General features: G+C 50.7%; 1 protein-coding gene across 4 annotated transcripts; it reads right to left on the bottom strand.

The window, feature by feature from the left end:
- Positions 1-6389: 6389 nt before the first annotated feature.
- On the bottom strand, positions 6390-13013 carry PPP1R3B (protein phosphatase 1 regulatory subunit 3B). Of its 4 annotated transcripts, XM_049814627.1 has the most exons (3): positions 12936-12976; positions 12255-12300; positions 6390-9915 (listed from the first exon to the last, which is right to left on the bottom strand). In XM_049814627.1, the coding sequence occupies exons 2-3, from the start codon at positions 12296-12298 to the stop codon at positions 9015-9017; spliced, it is 945 nt and encodes a 314-aa protein (XP_049670584.1). In that variant the 5' UTR covers positions 12299-12300; positions 12936-12976; the 3' UTR covers positions 6390-9014. The 4 variants fall into 4 exon arrangements, with proteins under 4 accessions (XP_049670584.1, XP_049670585.1, XP_049670587.1 ...); XM_049814628.1 differs by lacking the exon at positions 12255-12300 and having other exon boundaries at positions 12936-13013; XM_049814630.1 differs by lacking the exon at positions 12255-12300 and having other exon boundaries at positions 12341-12993.
- Positions 13014-14247: the final 1234 nt, after the last annotated feature.

Genomic DNA, 14247 nt, shown 5'->3' with positions numbered 1-14247 from the left:
TCCTCATGCATAAGCATGGGCTCTGGTGTCCTCGGCAAGGGCAAGTGGTGAGGAAGTGGGTATGGGCTGTCCCCTGCCAGGCCACCTCTGTGCTCCATGGCCATGTGGGCCAACAGGTGCCAAAGGAGCTGAACACCAGGGTCCTGTCCCCCATCCTGAGAAATTGCTCCAGGAAGAGGAGAGGAGAGGCGAGGGGCAAAGGTGGCTGGAGTGGCCAGTGTCCTGCTTCCCCATCCAGTCACCTTAAGGCCATGGGTGGACTTTTCCCAGCACCGCTGAGTTGCTCCATGTTGCCAGTGCGCCAGAGGATGATGGCCAATGCAAGCTGCTGGTCCCCTCACCCAGGGCACAGCTGCATCCTACAGGCATTACTGTGGCCAAGACAAGGCCCTCGGAGATCTTCTTTCCTTGCTAGCAGATATTGCTCTGATTTCAGAGGGAGATGACTCTGCTTTCCTTTTCAAAGTGATCCTGAGTTGCCAGCTGGAGCCATTTCACATGGTGCCCAGCCCCAAAGACAGCCTTGGGCTCTGCGGGTCCTAAGCAGCCTGAGACTGCCATGGGTTTCCCAGGTCTCAGAGCAGGCCAGCAAGTCACGTGTGCAGTGCCTGTATTTGTTGAGGTAAGTGGTTAAACACTAAATCCAGTTTGATGCAGGTGAGTAATGACAAAAGCTTTTTGTACCAAACTGTTAATAAATACTCAATTTCTCAATTGTAGACTACAACAGGATACCTATTAGCAGAAGTAACACTCACAAGACAGCTTGCCTGAACAAAAGCTGTGTTCCCTTGCAGTAACACCAAAACTAAAAAAAGGAAAAATGACTAAAATGCTCAGTCATCCTGCTATTAACTCTCAGTGAGTGCATCCCTGCTGGCTTTATGGCTCACTGTTTACCAGCACTGGGCTGTTATTGCAGGGCATTTAGAAGCACTGAAAGATTTGTGTGTAGATTCATTGGTTGTCTAAGAAATCTTGTTGACTACCGACTTAAAAGTTAGTACATGTCTGCTATAATTGCTTGCATGGCTGTAAAGCATTCTAGTGATAATTGTTCTGGTCTCTGAAGTAAAGTTCTCCTGCAGAAGCCACCATGGAGGAGTGGAGGGTTCGAAGGATTTATTTATTTTTAGTTTGCCTCCTATTGTGAGTTGATGTGCTTGGAGACAGCTTCTTGGAGAAAGTAAAGCTGGGCTGTGACAGTCCTCAGCCCAAGAGGAAGACCTGTCCCAACATATCTTACCCCAGTGACCAAGTGTGCTGTGGAATGAGGGGTGGAAGGTGCCACTCTGGGTCTTTGTCACCACATCACCTACAGCTACCCTGAGCCCTGGCTTGCAACATTATCAAGGATGCGTTCAGCTGAGCTCATAGATTAATAAACACCCTGCATTTCTGATGGTCTCCCAGATGCCAATAAGCACAGCAAGTAGGAAAATGCAGGAGAAGCAACACCTGCCAGGTGTCCAGGGGAACAATGTGTGAAAGGGGAACAGTCATAAAACCCCAAGTGGGGCTGGAGAGGACTATTATATTTCTTCTTATAAAAGTGCCTGTCTCCATAGTGCTGGAGTGTCACCACACAAACACTGAGGAATTACATTCCTGCTGATAATGCTCCAGTTTTGTTCTGGCAGGGACCATAAAGATGGAAAGCAGGCACAGGAGATGATGAGTTCCCTACTGCTGAGTATTGAGTTCTGGGAAGGAAACTGGGGTCTGGTTTGCTCAGATTGACCTTGATGGGTGTCATTGGAAGGTGGGCTGTAAGCCAGTTTAGGGCTTGAGCTCTTGGCAGCAGGGTTTTCCAGCAACTGTATTGGGAGTATGGTTCTACCCTTTACTGCAGGAGGCCTTGGTATAGCAAGTACCTTGCTATATGCAAATAGCAGCTGCTCCCTTGTCCCAGACTACATATGGGTTAGGACTTGCTAGCCCTGAAATGTTTTTGTCCTGTGGCCACTTACCTTATCCCCTCTCATCCATATATCCTGAATCTGGCCAGGAGCTGGAACAAACAGGGTGCTTTTGCAAGGCTGCAATGTTGCTCAGAGCTCCTTTGATTGCTGAGGACCATGTCTTTTCCCCAGGAGAGCAGGGCAGCCCTGGGACAGGGCACAGAGATATGGTGGCATCTCCACTGAGGTCATCATCATTCACACGGATGAAGCCTTGAGTGACCTCAGCTAGCTGTGAGAGTGGTCCTGCTTGGAGCAGACATCTAGAGATCTCTTCCCACTTGAACCTGTCTAGGATTCATTAAATATAAAGACATCATCATAGTCTCAAGAAGGCTCACACACCAGAAATAGCTTGAAGCTATAAAAGCGTTTACAGAGATATCCTGAATATTCCACCCTCTTCTTATGCTCTTTTGAGCACAATTCTCCTGGGTTATGAAGTCTGAGCCTTCCCTCCCCCCTGAGACCACATAGCAGCATTGGAGCAGAGAGAAGACCTGTGACTAATGTATCGGCTGGAAGGGCTTGCCCGTTTCCCGGTTCCAGGAGCCAAAGTACTTAACTTGGTGACTGCTCTGACTTATCTGTACCAAAGGAACATGCCATATGCAATTATTTTTCAACAAAGACACCATTTTTCTTTTTTTAAGCCTTGTGTAAATGTCAATAACAAGTCTTTAAAGACAGCTAACTGCCTGGCATGGTACACCTCCAAGGGGGAGGATAAAGACAGGCTAGGCAGCTTCTCTGGCAGCAGCGTGGCAGAACCTTGCTGGGCCAGAGCAGCTGGTTTGAAGCTTAGCTCGATCAAAAAGAGACAAGGACATAAATATGTTTTATTGTAATAGTTTAGAGCCTGCCGAACTGCCCAGTAGGAGCAAGTCTGTGGAAATACCAGGGGAGTTTGGGAGCATCGCAACCCAGCCCCGTGCTGCTGGCTTTATGGCAAAGCACTGTGCTTGGCACAGCCTCCTCCCACTGCACACAAGTGACCTTCTGCCCACAGACCACACACAAGCTTGTGGAAGACATTGTGAAACCAAGCTCATGCTTGAGTTTCCTGATTGGTTACACTAGCAGTGGTGGAAACAGCATCATGGTGTATAAGAGAGAAAAGGGGAATGCCCTGCTGTAGAGCATGAGGAAGATGCTACAGAGCAACAGGAAGCCCCATGGTACGTGTCAAAAAAAGCACCGCTTATCCTTTGCCTTGTGGACAAGAGACATGACCCCAAAGACCCAGTTTCTTAGCGAGGCTCATTTGGTGACAGTTTGTGGAGGGGAAACCAAAGAAGAAATGCTGACTGCTGCCGGGAAATGATGCACTTGGTCTTCCTCCCCTCTTATGCTACTGCTGCCCTCTGTTAGCAAGGCAAACACATCATCCACAGGTCACTCTCCACTTCGAGCACCTGCAAAAGCTACGTTTAACACCAAAGAAGAATTTGCTCCAGCAGCAAATCCACTATCTGGATGCATTTATACTCACATGGTTTGGCAGAGACGTTTTTTCCTACCCTCTGCATCTTACCCTGCTGTAGGCAGTTTTTCACCTGAGCATCCTCCATGCCGAGTCTAGCCTGGCAAACATCTAAAGCAAGAATATGGAGTGCTTATACAGCATCTGTACAGAGACACAGACAGACGGCAGGCTGAACTGTCCTCGTTGGGTTTGAAAGCAGTCAGCTTCTCTTGGATTTCCTACATTTTTGCTCATCACCTCCTCACTTTCAGGATCATGTGTCTTTTAGCTGTAGCTCTGCTCACACTGTTGTCTAGTGCTTAGTTAGCAACAGAGCCTCACTTTCTGATTAAGTAGGGCCATGAGCTAAGCATGTCTTGAAACATGAACTCAAGGCTCTTCTTCAATACATGAGCAGCCTCAAAGAGAACTTTTTCAGCCTGTCACCAGCCCTGCTCTGCAAGCTGGACAAGGCTGGGGACAACTCTGGCAGTCCATATTCCCCAGCAAGGACCTTCTTAGAAAGCATGAGAATGGGAAGAGAGAAGCAAACTCTCACCTGTGCTCTTCTTGGGGTGCTTGGATCTACTTTTAACAAACTTCTTCTTATACAGTTTTGACCCTGTTCTGCCAGGATGCGGGTGCAGAGAGCCCATATCCTGCCTTTGTCACTGCATCCAGGACTTGCAATCCGGTATGCTCTAGATGAGGGTGCTGTGGTGGCAAGGGTTCAGCAGAGCTGCTCCCCTGTAAGACAGCATCCCTGGGCCAGTGGGCGGTTGTGCTTGGCAAGGGGAGTTGGATATGGACCAGGGGAACACCTGCCCCCCTCCACTTTACAGAGCTGTCCGTGGAGCACAGACTTGGCAAACCTGAACCTCCAAACACCTCAGCCGAGATCAACATGATATCCCAGCTTAATTATCTCTGCCAAGAGGTGGCACCGAAAACCCTCTGGATACAGAGGCTTGGGAACCTCAGAGCAAAGCCTAAGGGGGTGGGGAATGCCAGGAGCACTCTAAGAAATCTTTGTATATTAAACAGCAAGCACACAATCACACCTGCCACCAAGGGCTTTATAAATGCAGTAACTGCAGTGTCTGTATCCTCTAGCAAGTAACACCTGGGCATTAGGAGAGAAATCCAAGACCTCTCTTGGCCCTTCTAATGCTTGCACATCTCAGCAGCCCCAGATGTCAGCAGGCATAGCTTGGACTTCCTTATCTCGCAAACAGAAACCGTCATCACATGGGGTTTTCGGCCACAAAACTGCTACAGGAAATGGCTGACTGCAGTTGTCTCACTCATGAGCTTGGGCCAGTGTTCCGATGTGAAAGTAGCCACGGCCAAGCCACCTAAATCACCTGGGGATGTGCTGGGGCAGGGGGAGGGGCACAAATAGCTTTTAAAAATATTTATTTTCCCCCCCTGCAACCAGAAAAACAATCAGATGGCCTTTTAAAAGAGGTCTGTGTTGTATGTTTGATTAAAAGAAGAACAGTGGTAAAATATATATATATATCTGAAGCATTTTTAATGGTGCTTAACAGCTGTTGGTTAGATGTGGCACTGACAGAATTTGGGGAGAAAAGGGAGTGGCAAATGGTTGCCAAGAAAGCAAAGCCATTTGCCTTATACTACTTCTCATGGCATAACTGCTGTCAGGCAGGGGTATTACATGCAGGGTTTCTCTCCTACCCACCTGCATGTGAAAAATCACACACATATAACTTTTCACCCCCCTCAGCCTGTGCTGTTCCCTTTCCCAGGACCCCAGCACTCCTACTGCAGAGGAGCTCTCAGCAGACCTGCCACCCCTGGAAGAATCCCACCACAAGGACAACCTAGAAGGGCCTCTGGGCACAAACAGCAGTGGGTGACAGCCAACACGGGCTCCCCTGAGCCACAGGGGAGGAAAACATCACAGACCAGCAAGAAACACCATGCAATACCCTTTTCCCAGGTGCATGCAAACTCCATACTCCTCTGTCAAGGGGAGCAGCTTCACCACTTGGTGGAAGAGCTCACACCCCGCTGGGTCAGCATGCTTGGTTTTGTGATGCAAAGACTGGGGGAGGAAGCTGAGAAACCAAAAGCTTTACCTTACCCAGCTGCTGCTGAAAGCAAAACACCCTGGAAAGATAGTTCATCTTCTGAAAGTAAGAGACTCAGAAATAGCCACAGTCAGAAGGTGCTCAGTTTTATTTCTGTATAGAGTAAGGGCTAAGCTCACACTCCGTAAGGCTTTGCAGCAGGGCAGGAAGTACTGCCTGCATAGTCCCTCAAGCCAGCATACACCAAGACTGTATGTGCTTTCCCTCCACCACCACCCCCCCCCAGCTTGCTTTCTTCTCTTGTCTGTAAGTGGCAAAAGCCACCCAACTCAGAGGTTGACTGTTTGAAATGCAACACTTCCAGGGCATCACCAAGACCTCATCTTTGTGGTGAAAGCCAGGTCACATCCTGCAACTAGCCCTGGCTGGCACTTACACTAGAGTTGTTCCCCCTCTGCAAAGGGGCACCTTTCCTGCCAGTGCTTTTTATTGCAGTGACAACAGGAAAAACGAGTTTGAGGTGAAGGGTCTAACTTTCACTTGATCCTGGTATTAGAAAAGAGCCTGATCCTCCTACTGCAACAGCTCTCCTTGTATCCATCGCACCCCTGGCACTGCAAGCAGGGAAAGAGTGAAGAGCAGCTCAGGAACACAGTGGTTAGTGGGGAAACCTAAGCACAAAGGCAAGGGCCTGGCTCCTCTGCTCCTTCCCACAGCTGCAGAGGCTCTGGAAGCATTTGTGTTGGCAGGAAGGCAGCAGGAACAGGCAGCTCTTTCCTGTGGCAGGCAGCAGAGTCCGCTGCGGATGCGTGCTCCTCCCTGCCGATGGCCACTTGCAGGAAGCTGGTCCTGTGTCCAAATCACCTCCCCAGCCCCGTGGGTGTTTAAATAAGACGATGATACACAGCCAACATTTTGTTCCACCTTTATTTTAACAATCAGATAAAAACAGGACTATAGTTTTAAAAGAGTCATTACATGGCAATTATAAAGTGCATTTTCCACTTGAATGTTGTGTACAAAAATATCTTTTAAAAAACGAACATGCAAAACAACCCACAAGGCACTTCCAGGCCTAGAGCAAGGAGAGCAACTCCTCGCTACTACGTTCACATTGGCAATGGAAAAAGGGAAAAGGGGACAGGCCACAAGTAATATTTTTAAACCACTATTAGTCAAATAGTCAGTTCCCAGCCTAGCTTTTACTTATGGCATGGCTCTTCTAGCTTATATTTCACATTCCTCCCTAAGCACACCCCATCCACAGCCTGAAAATGAACAGGCCCATAAGGAGATGCCACCATCCACAGCACCCCAGACACATGCCTTGTTTCAGCCCACAAACAACTCTCCGTAGGCATGACAGCATGCCAGGAGAACATGACTTTTCTACAGTCAGTGTCTTATAGCATTAACACCATACACTAAATTAAAAAAAAGGAAAAAAAAAAAAAAAGATCAGCATCACTCAGACTTGCTTTAAGTTTAAAACCAGGTTCAAGCCAAGCTAGGCAACAGTCCCTTCAAGAGAGACCAGATGCAGGTTGTAAGAGCTGGCTTGGGAAGCTGTTTGAACAGAGGAACCAAGCCCAATGAGTTCTGGGCTAGCAAGTAGATTTACCACCTCAACTAAGTGATCAAGCATAGTGATGACATGCATTGGTGTTGGGTTTTGAAAAAGCAGCAGTTGAAGGCTAGCTCTTGTCCCTTTCAGCATCCAACAGTGATCATCTAGGTTAGGGTAAAACAGCTTGTAAGTATTATATACAGTAGTCTCCAGAATTAAAAGCTAGGTTTAAAAAGTTAAGTAGTCTAGCCCATTGCTTCTCTCCAGCCCATCCATAGGCTATTATAGGCACCCAAAAAACTATATAAAGCTTATGCACTAGGAAAAAAAAAAAAAGATTCCCTTGACCTCTGTTTCTACAAACTATTCAGCACTCTCCCTTTGAGCTGAGGGATGAAGTTATTCTGCTCAACTAGCACACAAGAAGCTTTGTGAGGCTGTTTGGCACTGCACAAGCTGGCCACCTCACCTCAGCACAGGCCCAGAAGACAAGCCCCCTCTTTGAAGACAGGGACAGCTCACATCCGTGATTTGTTTCACATCCAGGGGCAGCATCAGGATAACCCCACATCTCACATTCCTCACGGTTAGTTCTTTGCCCAGGTGGGGTGAGCCACTTCTTACAAACACAGAGATGCAAAGTTTGGGCATTTACAAGTCGGAATGGCAGCTACTGCTACAACAGCTAGGGAAGCCCAGCATGTTGATATTAATCCAGTATAGCCACAGCATCCTCACATGTGAGCAGTGCCATGCCATTAGCTGCCAAGCAGGCCGTGGCACAGAATAACAAACCATTAGGAGATCTTTTTTAAAAGCAACATCATTTCCAAAGCCTGTTTATCCCAACACATTGCTGGGATTGCATGTATCACCCCTTTCTCAGTCAAGGCACTTCCACCACAGTAGGTACACAACAGTCACCTTCTTATAACAGGACACAGCATAAAGTAGCCATGTGGTCCATTTGTGTTTAGCTCCTGCACCACCTGAGCATAGCCTCCTGCACAGGACTGTGGGCCCCAGCTGGACAAAACCCTGTTTCACAGTCCACAGGAGGAAGAACTGCATTTTCAGGGCCCAGCATGGCCAACAGCTGACTTCAGATGTCCATCACAGGGGAAAAGCATCATCAGTCACTTGTGATAAAAGAAATAGGAGGGTTTTGAAGGCAGCAGTCAAGGCTGTCAACCCACAGCAGTGTTACAAGCACCACACAGCTAATCTCTATTTTTGGTAACACCAAGGGTATAATGAGAGTTTTTCAAGATCAGCTGATAAAACAACTGGTGACTAAGCATATCAGATCCTCTCCCACAGGCACATACTTCTCCTAATATGGCCAGCTGTAGGGCCACATTTCCTGTCATCACAGTTGCATTTTCATTTCCAAAACACCCTTTCTGCCTCCAGTAGGAAGGACCTCACACTACAAGGACACATGCAAGGAGAGGGCTCTGTTCCCCACAAGCTGACCATTCTACTACCTGACAGGCACAGGCCAGCTTTGCAAGGAGAACCCTGCAGCCCACTAAAAACATAATACTAGAACATATTTTGAAAAAAGCCTTTTAACACTAGGCAAGCAATACAAACCAGCCACCACTACATAGCTTGGACAGACAATATAAGCACGGTAGTGTTTCCCTGGAGACTAGCAGCTTTATAGAAGAGGAAGGAGTAGCAGCACTGAAGAGATACATAAGCAACAGCTCTTGGTCCTTTGAGCATCTGGAGAGCCAGTTATCTGAGCTGAGGCAGGGAAGGCTGCCCTTTACGCCTGCCAGAGATGCTTCCCTGACTATAAGCCCACTGCCAGCAGAGCACATCTGGTTTTGCTGGGAGGCTTATGCAGAGCTACAGGGAGCCATACTTCTTCCACCTTTCCGTACACCTTGTGTTCAGACCAGCTCCCAGGCCTGCAGACACACCAGCAACAGTTAGTCAATCAGGACTTTGTTCTTCGGTCAATAGTAAGGCCCTAGCTTCTCATAGCCCGAATAGCTGGGCCACTCAGGAAAGAGGCCGTAGGAGCATCGAGGGCTCCCAAACTGGTCAAAGGCACTGCCAAAGTCAGGGCCCTGTGGGGGGCAGAGAGCTTCTTGGGCTTCTTGGGCAGACTTCAGTTCTGACCGTATGATCCTGTAATTTGTGCCCTTGTTGCTGTCCCAGTACACCTTCCCATTACACTCAAAGGAGATGGCAAACTCTACTCTTTCATGGGATTGAATTCCCTCAGGCAAGCTGATGTCAAAGGAAAATGTGTCCCGATCTGACCCTCCATACATATCCTTGACATACTGGCATGGGTAATCTACAAAGTTTTTCCAGGTGTCAAACGTCATCCTGATCTTCACAGTCTTTTCAAAAGCGAGGTTCCTCACCTTCACTGTTCCCACAACAGATCGCTCCTTTAGCATACAGTTTTCAAGGCAGACACAGTCTGCCTGGAGGCGGTTTCTGAAGTCCAGGTAGTCCACAGAGGGCTGAACAAAATCCAGGACAAAGCTGTCCCTCTCCACGGTTGTCAGGCCCACAATGTTGTCTATCAGCTCAGTGATGTTGAAAGGAATATCTAGCGGATCATCAAACTCTGAGAACACCTTCACCATCGTCAAAGCGAAGCCTCTGCTATCTGCAAACGACACCCTCTTCTTCACTTTGTTGTGCGTGAAGGAGTTTGCTGCCTCTTCTGGTCCATTCAGTGTAGTTTTGCTACTCAGCTGGATGCACGGCCGCAACGGCTTGCTTGGCTTTGGAGCAACTCTGCAGGCACACTTCTCTCTCCGCAAGGGTGAGGAGCATAGGTATAGCTGCATTGCTACATCCACAGCCATTGCTTGTTTGTGAGGAAAATAGTCTAATACTCTGGAAGATGAGAAGAAGGGTTAGTTGATGTTAGGGTTAAAGCATTTTAATATGACTTTTGTCAGACAAATGCTACACCACTTCCCCCCCCTAGCCATCCCAAAGAAACTTGCTTCCATCAACTCCACAAGTCCCTCATCAAGCTTAATTAAAGGCAGGTACTTGCATGGTGTGATTTACAGACACTGTGAGAAATGTGCTACAGCAGAAGTGGCAGGACCAGAGCCTGTTGTGCCCTTGAACAAGATCTCTTCCAATTGCTACAGGGACAGAGTAACCATTCAAAGACACACGCAGGCACTGCCCTACTAGGCTAGCAATAGCAGGCTCTAGAGCATTTCTGACCCAAAGCAAAACCCATGGCTCAGTCCTGCTGATGTCCACAAAATCAAGAGATTATCAAATTCCAGTGCTGCATAAAGTAGTATTCCTGCTGTGCTCTCCTCCCTCCAGGGATGACTCTCCCCATGGCATCAGATGCTTTTGTAGGAGCAGGAACTCAGTTTGCCACAAGCTGCTGTATGCAACTGACCTCACCTGTCATAAACTTCAAGTGTCTGGTATTTTTAGAGGCTAAAAAGCACTCGTTTGGTTGAGCTACGTACTTTGCTCATCACTGTCTCCTAGAACTGCTCCATCTAAAGTATCTGCAAGTGGTATTGTAAGGATAGCAACAGTCTGATACAGCAGCAGGGTAGACACTTAGGCAACATTGCTCAGCACCTACAGAGGAGCCTCTTTCTTCTCTCCACTGCACTTCAAAACAGATGTCAGCTCAGATGGCCCAGCAGATTTTACCTCCAACGCAGACTTCACACCTCAAGCCTCCACAGCACTTGTGCTGAGCCCCTGGGAAACACCTGTATAGCCACAGGGCTCTGCCAAACACAACTCACCTACTCAAGGTCGACCAAGCCTTTGGAAGCAAGTCTGTCCCCAAAAAGGCACAGGCCATGTGCCACCTCTACCACAGCCTCTCCTCCTCCAGCATCCAGCCCATTCCTCCAGAGATGCAGCACCATCCAACTCTGTGCACCCACTCTAGGGCAGCTCCCACCCCGCACCTTGCCAGATGTAATCCTGGAGATGCCTCTACAGCCAGGCAGCTCCCAAAACATTGTACCTATCACTCCGGGCCTTGCACTGAGGTTAGGCTGGATGCTTTTGGCGGACTCTTTGGCCCGGCTCTGGATAAACTGCTGGACAGATTTATCACACACATCCCCCTTAAGTCAGTTGCGTTGCAGCTGACCTTAAACACAGAGTATTCCCTTAATAAAAATCCCCTGTTTGGCTGCAGGCCAGGCTCCAAAGCTGTTCCCACTGTGCAGAGCAGGACGAGCCAGCAGCAGTAGCAGCAGCTGCCGGCCACATGATGTGGCAGAGCTCTGGCTGCCAAAGCCATGCACAGCCAGCTCTAGTACTTGATTGCTGCCCCTGTGCCAAGAAAAAGCAAGAGCTACGCTCTCCAAATTGGTGCTTTAACTCCCTACCCTGCAACAGCAACAGAGCAGCTCTGAGCAGGCTTTCACAGCATCCATTCAGCAAGGGCATCTGTTTATTCAGAGCACACGTGCCAAAGTTAGCTTCCCAACACACCCACCAGCTAACTCCTTTGGTATCACCTCCTTCAGCCTCCTTTCAGCTCAAGGGCAGCTGTAGAAGACAGACAGCAGATCCACCTGTCTGCTAACATCATTCTGCTCATCTCTACCTGGTTTTGCCAAGTTTTTACTCACACACACTTTATATAGGTCATTTCCTCCTTTAAATTAAGGCAGCCTTCAATGCTTCTCTCTTACTTGGGCCAGTTTCATCCACACAGCGTCTTTTCCCAGGGAAATTTATTCAGCTGAATTCCCATAACTGCTGAGACGTCAGATTTCTTAAGCTTTGGTTACTTCACAATTTTCAGAATGAAAAGGTATGAAATATTCAGCCTGATTTGCATTACTTGGAGCTTTTTTCCAAGCTAAGAACTACAGTAAGAGCTTTTCAGACCCACGATTAGGCTGGGCTGAGCTCCATGCCTTTACAGACTGTCTTTTTCAGCTCATTTGATACCCCAGACATCTCCTTCTGCACTTGAGATGCCCAACTCACAGCCCACAGAGGAAGGTTTCCCTTTCGGGGCTAGCGTTGGCCGTCTTGAACTTCAGATGCTTTGAAAGTGGGATCAGGGAAATAGTTTTGAGAGCGCACGCAGGAGAGTGAGCTCTAGGAAGCAAGCAGTGCAAGGCAGGCAGCCCTACGCAGGTACAGGGGCCAATTCCTTTCCCCTTCCTCTCAAGGAGCGAACAGACTAGATTCTGTCTCCAGACATCTTCCCGCAGCTTTACCCTCTCCAGAAGAGGACGTCACCGTTCGCTCTTCCCTCCTCCATTTCTAGGAAGGAGAAGCAAGACAGAGCAAAGGAATTACTTACACCTACATTTATCAAAACCCTTCGATTGCCTCCATTCTGCTTCCAGCACTGTCTGTAAAAGAGATAACCCTCTCGCAGCGGGCTTGAGATGCAGCAGCTGCTAAGCCAGAACTTTTTAGACGTGACACGCTGCTAGAAGAAGCGGCACTCGGGTTTTCTGCCCTCTTCTCCTCTCCGGTTCAGGAAAAGCCGAGCTGTTCCGAGGGCACGGCCCACTTGTCACCGGCACTTACCCGGCGCCCGGGCGATATGTCAGCCCCGCTGCAGCCCGTCCCCTCCGCAACCAAAAGCAGCGCTGCAAACCCGGGCCAAGACCGGCCGCCCGGCCCCGCTGGGGCTCCAGGACACCCTCGGCGAGTCCGGCGGAGGGGCACCCCGCCGCCCCCGGCTCACCCGGGGAGCCAAGCCAAGACGGTCCCCGCTCCCCCCGGAGCGGCACCGCGGTCAGGGAGCGCTGGTACCGCTCCCGCCCATCCGAGGGGGCTGCGGCTGCGACTCCGCACCGGCGGGCACGGCAGGCACCCGGGGAAGCCAAACGGCAGCAGCGGAAGGAAGGAAGGAAGGAAGGAAGACGTGAGCCCCACAGGGACCATACCTGGTGCAGTGCATGAGGCCGACCCCTACACCCCCCCTCAGCTCGCCGCCACAGCCCGGGCAGTGCCGGACCCGGCGCCTTAAGACCGCCCGCCCGCCCGCCCCGCCCCGCCCCGCCCCGCCCGCCGGGCCAGCCCGCGCCGCAGCCAATGAGCGCGCTCCGAACGCGGCGGGGGGCCAATAGGCCGCCGGGCGCCCGGCACGCGCAGGGCCGGGGGCAGCGGCGGGGCAGCCCGTGGGCGGGGGGCAGCGGAGGGGGGCGGGGGGCGCCCGGCGGCTCCTGAGGTAGCCGGAGGGGGGTGGGCAGCGGCAGCGCTTCCCGGGGCCTTCAAACCTGAGGGACCCTTTCCTTTGTGGAGCGATCTTGCTAAGGCAGCCCCCTCCGACTTTCCCCGAGCAAGCCTGGCTTTCGGCGGCGGAAGGTGGAAGCTCCGTGTCAGGCCTTGGATGCTCCCGGTCCCTCTCTCTTGCGGCAACGCCTGGCTCCCGTGCCACGGTGCCGTCCCTGCCCCTCTGGGAGGGCAGAGTGGGGCTTCGTGGACGTCGCAAATAAGCAGATGGGGGCTAAACCTACAGGAACGTGTTCTTGAGGCAGAAAAACCCTTTTGAGGCGCTGATCCTCCTCGGCTGAGCTGGTCCTGGGTGTGTGGGTGCTCAGGGACGGGCGGGGAGGAGGGTCACTCACGCAGCCACGTCTTGCGTCTGTGGCGCCAGGCTGGCGCGGGGTAAGAAATCTCCAGAGGATTCTCCAAAATCCTCGTTCCAGACAATATATACGGTGTGGAGTGGAAAAAATGACTTTCTCATAGAGGTGACTTAGAGTAGGAAAAACCACTTGCGGGGCCCAGCTGGCCCAGAGGCCCGCCCCGCAGGAGTCCCTGTCCGGGCACATGTGTGGAGCTGGGAAGCTGTTTCCGACACCCTGAAAACATCTGCCAGGCAATCTGAGGATCTGGTGTAGACCCCCAGCGCTTTGCGCGGCCAGCTGGGCCACAGGGTCTTCCCAGCTGCCCTCCTGCCGCCAGTCCCTGTCTCTGCCCCCCAGGGCTGCTCCTGAGTCCGCTTCGGCACGGAGCCTGACATCCTCGATGATGCGAAAAGCATGCACGGAGCTGGCCACCCCAGCAGGGAAGCAGCTTTGGGGACAAATGCTGCCTACTGGGGCAAGCGGTGGAGGCTGTAAAGCCAGCTGCAAGGTGGGGATGGTACATCTACCTTTTCCCCATGGTAATAGTGGGGATAAAAGTATTTGCCTCTTTTCGTGCCACCTCTGGCCTCTTAACTGCACAGCTGCGAGCAATGCTGCTCTCTCT

This window comes from Accipiter gentilis, chromosome 12 (genome assembly GCF_929443795.1).
Source record: "Accipiter gentilis chromosome 12, bAccGen1.1, whole genome shotgun sequence".
NCBI lineage: Eukaryota > Metazoa > Chordata > Aves > Accipitriformes > Accipitridae > Astur > Astur gentilis.
This window is presented reverse-complemented; position numbering and strand designations above follow the sequence as displayed.